The sequence below is a fragment of the Geotrypetes seraphini genome, chromosome 18 (assembly GCF_902459505.1).
Source record: "Geotrypetes seraphini chromosome 18, aGeoSer1.1, whole genome shotgun sequence".
Lineage (NCBI taxonomy): Eukaryota > Metazoa > Chordata > Amphibia > Gymnophiona > Dermophiidae > Geotrypetes > Geotrypetes seraphini.
The window spans coordinates 25,498,556-25,510,918 of record NC_047101.1 but is presented as its reverse complement, the minus strand read 5'-3'; the positions used below and the strand labels follow the sequence as shown (position 1 = coordinate 25,510,918).

Genomic DNA, 12,363 nt, shown 5'->3' with positions numbered 1-12,363 from the left:
ATTAAAACTGTCTTATGTTTTAGGTGTGTCAGACCATAGGTATGGGGATGGAACATCATCTTTCCAGAGTACAACAGGACACTGTGTACATATGAGAGGATTGCCCTACAGAGCTACTGAAAATGATATTTACAATGTAAGTTTTCTGAATATTCAGCTTACGCTTTCTTTAAACTTTGTAGGGAGTTGATAGAGAATGTAATTTAGCAGGCCACTTGACTGGTTAAATGACTTGTTTGGGGACCAGCCTCTAATATTCAGTGGCACTTAACTGTCTAAATGCCACCGAGTATTGTGGTTTGTACCTAAATCAAAGCTGGCTATGTTCTGGGTGCCGAGCCTTCAGTTTCTCCGCAGGCTTTGAGCATGCATAGAAGCTTAAGGCCCCACACCGGCCTGGTGAGGAACATTGCTGCCTGGGGTGGGGGAACAGTGTGCCAAAGTCCCGCACCAGCCCATCAAGGAGCATTGGTGTCTACTACATTGAGCGTCGGAACAGTAGGGGAGGACAGTAGTGCCAATCATCGGGAGAGGGGTTTGTGGAGGAAAGAGTACCTTTCATTTGGGGGGGGTTAAGTTTGTGGAGGAGCAGTAGTGTCCGTCATTGGACGGGGAGGGGTGTGAAAGACAAACACTAGGCAGCTGGAGAGTGGACAGTAGCGTCACTGAAGGTTGTGTGTGGAGGACAGAAGTGATGGTCATTGGTTGGGGGCTTGAATTTAAACAGACTCCATTTTTGGGTCATTTTTTGACCTAAAAATCTGTCTGTTTTCGAATATATACAGTATATTTGGCACCTGGGGCCGGTCAATTTTTAACACACGTAGTAATGCATGAGTTGCACAAGGGTGCACCTAGGAAAAGGCAGCATCTTGAACACTGCAGAGAGCACTAGAATACACCCATTGTAAAACTCAACAAGCCAAATTGGTACAGATTGATACTGCACAGTCAGTGCTAATAGCAGAAAATAACTAATTATAAAGCCATTGGTATTAATACTGCTTAATTGATACGAGTGAATAATAATTATAATTTCCATAAATAAAATTCCATTCATCCAACTCATAGTTAACTTTTATAGATCAAACATAAATAATATTAATATTAATCAATAATGTCTATACTTATCCATTCCTTAAAAAATTAAATATAGAATATCTTCATTTAATATCCTAACATTTTTAGAAAATTATTTAGTCACTTTTAAAGAGCCTACTTCTTAGTACATAAATATATAATTAAGCTGATAGATATATATCATCATACATTAATTCAATTCTCACCTCTCCACACCTGTTTATATACATTAATCCATTAGAAAGAAAACTCATATATTAAAAGTATAGCATTCCTATTAAAAGAATCTTCTCCTGGAGACCCCTATTACACGAATATAAATTTCAAATAACTAGTAAAAAGCATCTCTTTTTTTTTTTAAAGAGCACATGAGAGAATTTCATATAATATTTGAACAAAAACCATTAAGTCTCCTATTTTCATATAATCCTTAAACCCACACAAACTTAGCACTATTAGCATATATTGTATACTTAGCATATATTCATCGTGTTCATTTGTACATAACACTGAACCTCCAATATTGTTCCAGGATACCAATATCAGAATGATTTGGAGATAGGACAAGAATCCAGCGATTAGTTCCGCCTTTTATCCGCAATCATTCTCAATCCAAAAAGAAAAGAGATAGTCCTTTGACATCGACGATTTGCATATAAATTGTCAGAGTTGATGGTAGCACGAAAATGATTTAAATTATGTAGATTCAGATGTTCCTATACGTCACTGAGGACGGAGCATGCATGCACACCAACCCTCTATGAAGAGAGAGGCGGTATTCTATTTAAATTGTCAAATTCGTGAAAGCCGGTTCTGACACTTATTATTAATGGAACTACACCGTGAGTTGGAGGCGGAGCATGCTCTAACGTCCTTAAATATAAGAAGAGAAGCAGTCTCAAACATCATCTACTTCATGTCAGAAATCCTCTTCATTTTTTTTTTTTTCCCCATTATTTTTTATTTTCAAATTTTACATAAAGTGTACAAAATATTAAAATGCAATTGATAAATACATAGTATCACTTTTATATCTAATACATTATATATCTAAATTTAATTTTCCCTCTCACCCTCCCCCCACCCTTTTATTACTTTAATATAATATTTTTAATTTTCAAATTTTACATAAAATGTACAAAATATTAAATTACAATTGATAAATACACAATATCATTTTTATATCTAATACATCATATTCTAAATATATTTTTATCCCTTCTCCCCCCCCACCCTTCTATTACTTTTCATTCATACATTACATATTGTATAACATATTATAACATATTATGTAGAAATTATTTTCATTTCCCCCCCTCTATGTGCGTCACAAAAAAGATATTTAAAAGAAGAAAAGAAGAAGAGAAATCCTACTATTTATTTATTGCAGTATTTTGTCAATGGCCCCCATATTTTTATAAATTTGGTATATGTCCCTCTTTGTATTGCTATTGTTCTTTCCATTTTAAATATATGACATATTGTATTCCACCAAAATGTATAATTTAGGTTATTATAATTCTTCCAATTATTAGTTATATGTTGAATGGCAACCCCTGTCATAATTAATAAAAGCTTGTTATTTTCTGGTGAAATTTGACTTTTTTTCCTCATCATCATTCCAAATAATACCGTATCATATGATATTGCTATATGATTTTCCATCAATTTATTAATTTGTGGCCAAATTGAATTCCAAAAAGTTTTAATGTAGGGACAATGATACAGTAAGTGATCTAATGTCCCTGGTTCCAGATTACAGTGCCAGCATTTATTGGACTTAGAACTGTCTAATTTTTGCAAACGTGTAGGGGTCCAAAAAGCTCTATGTAATAAAAAGAACCAAGTTTGTCTCATAGATGCTGACACTGTACATCTCATTCTCCAAGACCAAATTAGTGGCCATTGAGATGCATTAATTTGATGCTTAATCTCAATGCTCCAAATATCTCTTAGACCATTTTTTGGTTTTTTATTCAAATATCCAGATATTAATTTATACCACAATGCGGCTTGATGTCCTAGGAAGTCTGCTTGAAAACATAAGAACTTTAAACTATATTGATTATTCAATGTTTTCCATTCAGGGAACCCAACCTGAATGGCCTGCTTCAATTGCAACCATTTAAAACTTTGTGTTTTACTAAGACCAAATCTATGTTGCAATTGTGAAAAATCCAGCAGTTTACCTTCTGAAATAACGTCATCTAAAGATCTAATGCCTGCAATAATCCAGTTCTTCCAAAGGATTTGAGCTCCGCCAATTTTGATCTTGGAGTTTATCCATAGAGATTGATTAGTTGATTTGTTTATTGGGATAGGTGTTAATTTACTAATAAATCTCAACGTTTTCCAAGTATCCATTAATATTTTATTTTCTCTGTATCTTCTAGGCATGTTAATACTTGGAAGGTGAACTAAATTTAGGGGAAACATAAGGCGCCATTCCAAATATAACCAATCTGGTGCATTATCTATAAGTTCTGGGAGGATCCAATACATACCCTGACGTAGAATATAGGCTTGATGGTACCTATAAAAATTTGGAAAATTTACCCCTCCCTCCTTAATTGATTTTTGCAAAGTTACTAAGGCTATTCTAGGTGTTTTACCAAGCCAAAGAAATTTCGTTATAATACAATTAAGCTTTTTATAAAAGGACCCTTGAAAGTAAATAGGTATCATACTCATTTGGTAGCAAACTACAGGTAAAATCATCATTTTAATAGTTTGAACTCTCCCCCACCAAGAAATATGTAAGGGGTTCCATTGTTCACATAACTCCGTAACTTTTTTTAATACAAATTTTTCATTTTCTTTTACGGTATCTTCAATTGTATTTTTAACTTGAATGCCAAGATATTTAAATCCTTCTTCTTTCCATATGAACGAAAAAGCGTCAAATAATCCTTTTACACAATGAACATTTAAGGGTATAATTTCAGATTTATTCCAATTAATTTTATAACCTGAAAATTTACCAAACTTATTAATTAATTCCAATAAAGATGATAAGGTAGATTCTGGATTTTTCAAATAAAGCAAAATATCAGCATAAGCCGAAATTTTATATTCCATATCTGAATATGGAATGCCCTGTATCTCCCCCGTTTGTTGTATTGCTAACAATAAGGGTTCTAATATAATATCAAATAACAAAGGAGACAAAGGACAACCCTGTCTAACTCCCCTCTGCAATTGAAATCCATCAGATATCATATTATTAATAATCTTGCAATCGGGAAGCTATACAAAGTTTTTACCATTTGTATAAATCCAGAACCTATACCAAACCATTCTAAAGCTTGATACATAAAATTCCATTCTACCCTATCAAACGCTTTTTCTGCATCCAAGGAAACTGTAAAAGTTGGTTCATCTATTTTTTTTGATAAATTTAACATATGAAATAATAATCTAGAGTTATTAGAGGAATGTCTTTTAGCAACGAAACCGGTCTGATGCATATCTATAATATGTGGGAGAGCTTTAGCTAATCTCAAAGCCAAAATTTTCGCCAAAAGTTTATTATCCACATTTATTAAAGATATAGGCCTGTAGTTCGAAACCAAAGTAGGATCTTTATTTGGCTTAGGCAAAACAATTATTATTGATTCAGCCATAGTACCTTTAATATCACCTTTTATAAGTTGTGTTTGATATAAATTTAGTAAATGTGGGGAAAGGATATTTTGAAATGTTTTATAAAATTCTACTGTATAACCATCACCACCTGGAGCGGATCCAACTCTAAGAGATCTCAATGCTGTTTCTAATTCTTTTAATGATATAGGTTCATCTAAACTCCGTTTTATATGATCAGGAACTTTTGGTCCATTAATTAAATCTAAAAAATTTTTACCATCTTTTTGTCTCTCCAAATAAGGCTCGGAGGAATACAGATCTTTATAAAATTTTAGAAATTGTTTTAAAATTATATCTGTTTGATTTGTTATTATACCATTATCATCTTTTATCCCATTAACATTAGTTCTTCTTTTTTTTGCTTTAAGATAATTTGCCAATAATCTCCCCGCCTTATTAGAATTTCCATAATACACTGCTTGTTTGGAAAACAAATCCTTTCTTATCATTTTCGAAGTTAATTCATTATATTTACCTTTTGCTTTCAAAAGAGCTTGCAATATTTCATTTTCCCATTTGTTTATCAATTTAGCTTCTAATATTTTAATTTCTTTTTCTAATTTTATATATTGCATTTTATTCTGTTTCCTAATAAAAGCTGAATATGATATAATATTACCCCTCATAGTTGCTTTAAATGCATCCCATACATTCTCAAAAGATGTATCCTCCACTAAATTGATTCGAAAGAAATCATTAATTTGTGTTTTAAAATTTTCTAAAAATTTATCATCCACAAGCAGTGCATTATCAAACCTCCAAAGCGGTCTACCCTTTTCCAAATTATCCAATTGTAATTCTATCCATATTCCTGCATGATCTGAAATAATAATAGGATCTATGGTAGCTTTAATCACCTGTTGCACTTTATTTGTTGAAACAAAAATATAATCTATTCTTGAAAATGATTTATGAACCTGTGAACAAAATGAAAATTCCTGATCATTAAAATGAAGAATACGCCATATATCCTTCAGATCGCATGATTGAGCCAAATTATCTAAACCTAAAGATTTTATACTTTTGCTTGGTTTTTTATCCAATAATGGATCCATTACAGCATTAAAATCTCCAGCCACCACTAAATTAGAAGTAGCCAGTGGTAACAACATATTTTGTAATTTTTTAAAAAATTCTGATTGATTCGAATTAGGGGCATATATATTAAACAACGTCAGGGCATTATTTCCCATACCTATATCAACATGTATCCATCCTCCATGTGGGTCTGAATTTATTACCTTAATCTTGGCCATACATTTTTTATTTATAAGAATTGCTACCCCTGCTTTTTTACCCTCTGCTGGAGCAAAAAAACTTTCTTTTACCCACCCACCCGTTAATTTCTGTGATTCTTTTGTATTAAGATGAGTCTCTTGCAGACAGTAAATATCCGCATTTTGCTTTTTTAAAAATGCTAATACCTTTTTTCTTTTAATTACATGATTCAGGCCATTGACATTAATAGAGTATATCTTAAAAGACATTGTATATTTTAAAGCTTATCAGTATAATCTTCTTCCTCCTTTCTTTCATATTTAGAATCCAAAAAATATTTTTCATGACACACATATTTACCCCTAAAGTATCCAATCCCTTATTTATTTTTTCCTTAATCATTCTAGTAAATATTCTCCTTTTCCCTCCCTTTCCCACCCAATACAATGACTGCTTAAGGATACACATTGGAACTGTAACCCGAACATTCTCCTCCCCTCTAGGCAATCAATATTCAATCAAAATCCCCTTCTATCTATCTATATTAACCTTTAATATCTTTAGTCATTTTTTCATAACATTTCATTAATGTATCTTTATCCATTTAACAGTTTTTAATTTATATTTCCTTAGTATTATTATTTTCATCATAAAATTTTATCTTAAACATATATTTAGTATGTTATTAATATTTTTCCTATATCTTGCTCTTTCTCTCCTTATATTTTTATTGTTTTTTCTTTATATCATATTTTTCTTTCTTCAGATATTTCAATATTTCATACTTTTATAATTTTTCATAATGTCATCAAAACCCATCTTAATGTTTTATGTTAAAATATCATAGGTTCTGATTGAGAAAGAAAAGCTTTTAGTTTTTCTGGATCCTCGAAATACAAGGATTTATCTCCAGATGATACTCTCATTTTTGCCGGATAATATAGTCCGTATTTAAAACCTTTTTCTTTTAGTTGAGGTCTCATGTCTAATAGTCTCTTTCTTTTATTTGCTGTGTTTTTGGCAAAGTCCGGCAAAAACCATATTCTGGATCCTTTATAATTTAGATTTTTGTCTTTCTTTGCAGCATTTAATATTTCTAATGCTTGTTGATATCTAAGCATTTTGAATATTAGTGGTCTTGGCCTGCCTTTATTTTCTGCATTTTTAACTGGGATCCTATGCGCCCTTTCTATTTCTAGTGGTTGTTTCAAGTCCAGTTGTAATATTTTTGGAATTAAGTTTTCTAGAAAATGTATAGCATTTTTTCCTTCTAAATTTTCTTGTATTCCAAAAAGTTTAATGTTTTTTCTTCTTCCTCGATTCTCATAGTCTTCCAGTTGATCTTTCAATTTATTCAATTCCAGACTATCATTTTTGCATCTGTTTGCTTCACTTTCTATGACCTCCATTTTAGATTCTAATTCAGTTGTTCTTTTGTTATTAATTTCCATTTGTCTGTGAATGTTTAATATTTCTTCCTTCATTTCAGACATATTGGTTACAGTTTCCTTAAGCATTTGTTTAATTTGTCTTAGTTCTTCCATAACCTCTGCTTTACTCAATATGTCAGGTTCTTCAGCAGGAAGTGGGATCTTGCTTGGTGTTATTTGATCCTGTTTTTGTCTTTTTGCTGACATGCCAGCCTCATTTTTGTTTTGTCTGGTGCTTGCCATGTTGTTGTTTTTCTTTTTCTTAGGTTTTTTTCCTTTATAGTTGTTAGCAGACACAAAATTCTTTTTTTCAGTCAAAATTCCCAGTATTCTGTCTTTGATATTTTTCTATATCAACTTAATAGAAAAAAAAGTTGAGGAAATATCAAATTTCTTTAGTTCTCCTTTGTTATGTTTTGTTTCAGTTTTGGCAGGTCCAATTTCTCTTCACATTGACTTTCCAACCAATAATAGAGAGTAATCCTTTTTTCTCTCAGGATTTCATTCTAACTTTGGCAGCAGGAATTTTATTAACAGTTTTTCCTTTCCTTTCCTTTCAGTTATATCCCCTAATGCCACACTGAGAGAAAGAATAACCAAAATTCAAAGGGGGAAACTCTCTCTTTCTTTGTATTTAGATATTTCAATTCCTTCAAGCTCCCTTAAAATTATCTATCATCTATCTCTCAGTATCGTATCACTCCGGTATAGATAAAATGGCGCTCCCCGTCTCTGACTCCTTCACTCTCAAGTTTTGTCTCAGTCTTAGCAGAGAAAGGCAATATAAGTCACAGCTTAAATTCTATGAAAATCGGCTACAGGGAGCCAAGTTTACAATTTTTTATATCCAGTCCTCAATCTCTTACCGTTTCAGTAAAAGAGAGAAAAAGTCGCCGATTCTTTGCCCTCTGGTTCTCAGTTTAGCGCGGGCAGGGAAGGACAGCTTTAAAACCGCCACAATTCTAAAAGTCAGTTATTAACGATCTCATATCAAAATCGATCTCTTTTCAATTTTTTCACCACCATTCACCTTTTTTCCATTGCCATCCTTTTAGTCAACGGAAATTGTCTTCACCTTTCTTCTTTTTTCCTCTGTGAGCTGTATCTCACCGTTCAGCAAAGAAAACTCACAGAGATTCAATAGTCTGCCATGAAAAACCATCAAAAGGGAAACAAACCCTTTCCCTTAGGATTTCAATGCAGGTCTTGGCAGTACTCCTCTACCTTCGGTGATCTTTCCACCACTGTCTGTTTTTCCGGTGAATTTTTTAGTTCCTTTTATTTTTCCCCTTCTGCACTCGATACCAATTCGCCTCAGCACAGAGGAGAAAGGCGCTTCTCTGACTCCTTCCCTCAGGTTTTGATTTAATTTCGGCGGATAAAGGAAATATTGTTCCGTCACAAGTTTGACGTTAACAGGTGATTATTTCATTAAAAAATCAATAAGAAGAGGATATATTTTTTAATAATATTTGCCTAGCAGGAGAGGAGCGTCGCGATCACGCGTCCATTCGTGTTCGCGTTAAGCCACGCCCCCCAGAAATCCTCTTCAGAAATGACAAATAGTTTTACTCAGCTCTGCTATGTAGGTGAATAAATTTTTCCAAGATTGCAATCTTCCATATCAAAAGGAAGAAACACCCAAAGTTTATCAAAGGTCTTCAACTCATTGAACTGTGAGAAGACAAAACTTTTTTGTGTAGGCTCCACAGAACCACCCTTGGTTGTTCTATAGTTGTTCAATACACAAGTATATTCGGCACACAGTAGCGTTTTATTTTCCTAAAGTTTATTCATCAGCAGGAGAAACAAAAACAATCACCTTAGGTAGTTAGGTTATAACCCATAACCCATTCACAGACCTCAGCGGTGCATATTGTGTGACAGTTTTCATACAAATTCGCTTGCACCAAAATCTTCATTGGTTATATTATTTTTATATATATATATATATATATATAGTTTTTTTTTTAGCTTTGTTTTAATTTTCAGCATTAGTATTTAAATACTCATCTCTTTAGAAAGCATAGAATAGCAGGGGGGTCTGAATCCAACATAGGCTATGTTTCGCACAAAGGGCTTTGTCAAGGTATTCACCTTAGTTATGCCCATTCCATGCTGAAATAGCACTCGTGGAACTGGCATAACTAAGGGGAAATACCTTGATAAAGCCCTTTGGATGATTCATAGCCTATGTCAAATAGCCTAGAAATGAGGAGTGTCTGTTTATATTCAGGCCAGTGCCCACCCACCCACCCTTCTGGACTTGTTACAGGCCTCCGCCAGGCCCCTCCCTGCTGTGTCCATTGTACCTCCTCTGTGCCGTGTACCTGGAATCCCTGATGGTCCAGAGGTGTAGCAGGCAGGAGCGAGCTTTCCGTGTATCTGTCCTGCTGCTAAACCAGTCGTTGCCGCGAGTTCTGATTTCAACTGTACTGAGCAGGAGCGCACTTTGGTGCTTCTGGTCAGCGCTGAGCAGCTTCCTGAATGGCTGCAGTGAGTCTCGTGAGAATTCACAGGAGCCATTCAGATAGCTGCTCAGTGCCATATTGCGCCTCTGCTTGGTACAGCTGGTCAGAACTCGCAGTAGCGACCAGTTTAGCAGCAGGGAAGGAGCGTAGAAAGCTTGCTCCTGCCCGCTGGTCCAGGTACGTGGCAGAGAGGTTATACAATGGACATGGAGGGGAGACAGGGTGCAGAACCTTGGAGGGATGGAAGGGAGCTGGGTTCAGTGCTTGGCAGGGAGGGGGCTGGGTTCAGAGCCAGGGGAGGAGGGGGCACTGGATGCAAATCTTGGTAGGGTAGGACACTTGAATATTCGAGTGAACCATTTTTCCTCCTTTTTGGAAGGAAAAATGGGGGTCTCGACTTATATTTGAGTATATAGTTTGTTGTATCATAGCTCCTGGACTTATTCTAACCAGTTAAAATCTTTCTGTAATCTGTGTAGAACCTTTGAAGGTAGACATGGAATATAAGCTCAGAATAGCATAACAGTTCTGAACATGAAACTTATTGTGCATTTGAGCAAGTTTTATTTTTTCTGTTTTAAACTTTTACTACAGCTATATACTGATATATAGTATTTAGAATTTGACTTTATGTTTTGCTTTACACAGAACTCTCCCAGGAAAAAGTGGAAGAACTGTTTTGGTGCACACTTGCCACCTGGCTATGTTTAAAACTGTTGTACTTTAAATATTTGTAGCCCAATTCTTCTGTAGCTAACAAATTGTTTCTTCTCTTTATCTAGTTCTTCTCCCCTTTAAACCCTGTACGAGTACACATTGAAATAGGATCAGATGGGCGAGTAACTGGTGAGGCAGATGTAGAGTTTGCTACTCATGAGGATGCTGTGGCTGCTATGTCTAAAGACAAAGCTAATATGCGTAAGTTTATTTTCAGTTATTCCTGATTAACTTGATAACTTTTACTGGTGTTTTCACCCTGTCTTACTTTAATTTTGCATGAGTTCTGCATGAGATACTCTAGAATGGTTTGTGTACAAAGTAGAGAACAAAACAGCGAAGGAGTTTCTGGTGCTAAATGCCCTTTATTAATGTACCAAGACTCAACACGATCGTGTTTTGGCCCCAAATGGGCCTTCCTCAGGAGTCTGGAGTCAGAGTGATGGTAAGTGCGATATTCTTCCAAGTCAAATATAGACCAATATTATAAAGCATAAAAAAGTAGCTCTGAGAGCTGACTTAACAGTCCTAACAGAAATTATCCCAGGACAAGCAGGCAGCATATTCTTGACTGATGGGTGACGGCACCGACGGAGCCCCGGTACGGACAATTTTAGAGTGATTGCACTCTAAGAACTTTGAAAGTTCTAGTAGGCTGCACCGCGCATGCGCGAGTGCCTTCCCGCCCGACAGAGGCGCGCGGTCTCCAGTTTCTTAGTTTCCGCGGAGCTAAGAAGACGCGTGTTCCAACTGCTGTTGGAAAAGTTTTTCAAATTTTTCTCGCCTTCCCGCTCGCGCGTTATTTTCTTGTCGTGATTTATTCACCTTATCGTTTCTTTTATTTTAAAAAAAAAAAAAAGTCAATTTTTTTTTCCGACTTTTTTCCGGTCAGCCCCGGCGGGGCCTGTTGGCACCATCGAAGCCTCGGGCTTCGATTTTGCTACGGCCGTTTTTCCCTTCATGCCCCCTTCACCGGGTTTTAAGAAGTGTCAGCGGTGTGCACGTCCTATTTCTCTTTCCGACCTGCACAAGTGGTGCCTTCAGTGTCTGGGTCCGGACCATAGGGCAGAAACTTGCACCCGCTGCAGTTCTCTCCAAAAGAGAACTCTAAAGAATCGCCAAATTCAACAGCGAATTCTTTTCGATGCCGCCATGGAAGTTCCCCCGGCATCGACACCGTCATCTTCCTCCAAATCGGCACCGGTGACTTCGACACCGCAAGATCCATCCTCGGTGTCGCACCCTGTAGGTAAGCCGGCTAAGAAGCCATCCCCTACTGTCCTTAGCCCGCCAGTCGAACAAGCAGTGAGCCAAGTCCTGCAGACTGCGCGCCGGCCTCGCAAACGCTCCGCTCCTATTGAAGTCACTGCCTCTTCATCGGCATCGACTTCGCCTGAGCGTCGAGCTGCACCGCAGGTACCGAGCAAGAAAAAAGCGGTACCGGTGCCATCGGGACCGTCTCTGGATGAGAGAATAGCATCCATCCTTCAGGTCCAGCTTAAGGAGCAGTTACAACACTTGCTCCCGGCTCTGCTGACTCCAAGCCTTCCAGTGTCGGTACCTACTGAACATTCGGTGCCGATCGTCGAACAGCCTGTTTTGTCGGCATCGACGTTGTCGGCACCGCAAAAATCTGTTTCTATGCCTGTTCTCTCGGCGGAACCGAAGTCTCTTCGACGCACTGCTTACTCGACTTTGGAGCCGGTGCCGTTCTCTGACACCCATACTGCTGTACAGTCACCCGGTACGGTGTCCATGAGGTCTGGTAAATCGGTACGCAAAACCAAGCATACCGAACCTTC

General features: G+C 36.3%; 1 protein-coding gene across 2 annotated transcripts in view; it reads left to right on the top strand.

Moving 5' to 3' along the window:
• HNRNPH1 (heterogeneous nuclear ribonucleoprotein H1) overlaps positions 1-12,363 on the top strand; it is a 147,187-nt gene that overhangs the window by 96,422 nt on the left and 38,402 nt on the right. For both annotated transcript variants that reach the window (XM_033926942.1, XM_033926941.1), the window contains 2 exons: positions 24-136; positions 10,627-10,762. In XM_033926942.1, coding sequence (XP_033782833.1) covers positions 24-136; positions 10,627-10,762 — 249 coding nt within the window. The remainder of the gene's footprint in view (positions 1-23; positions 137-10,626; positions 10,763-12,363) is intronic.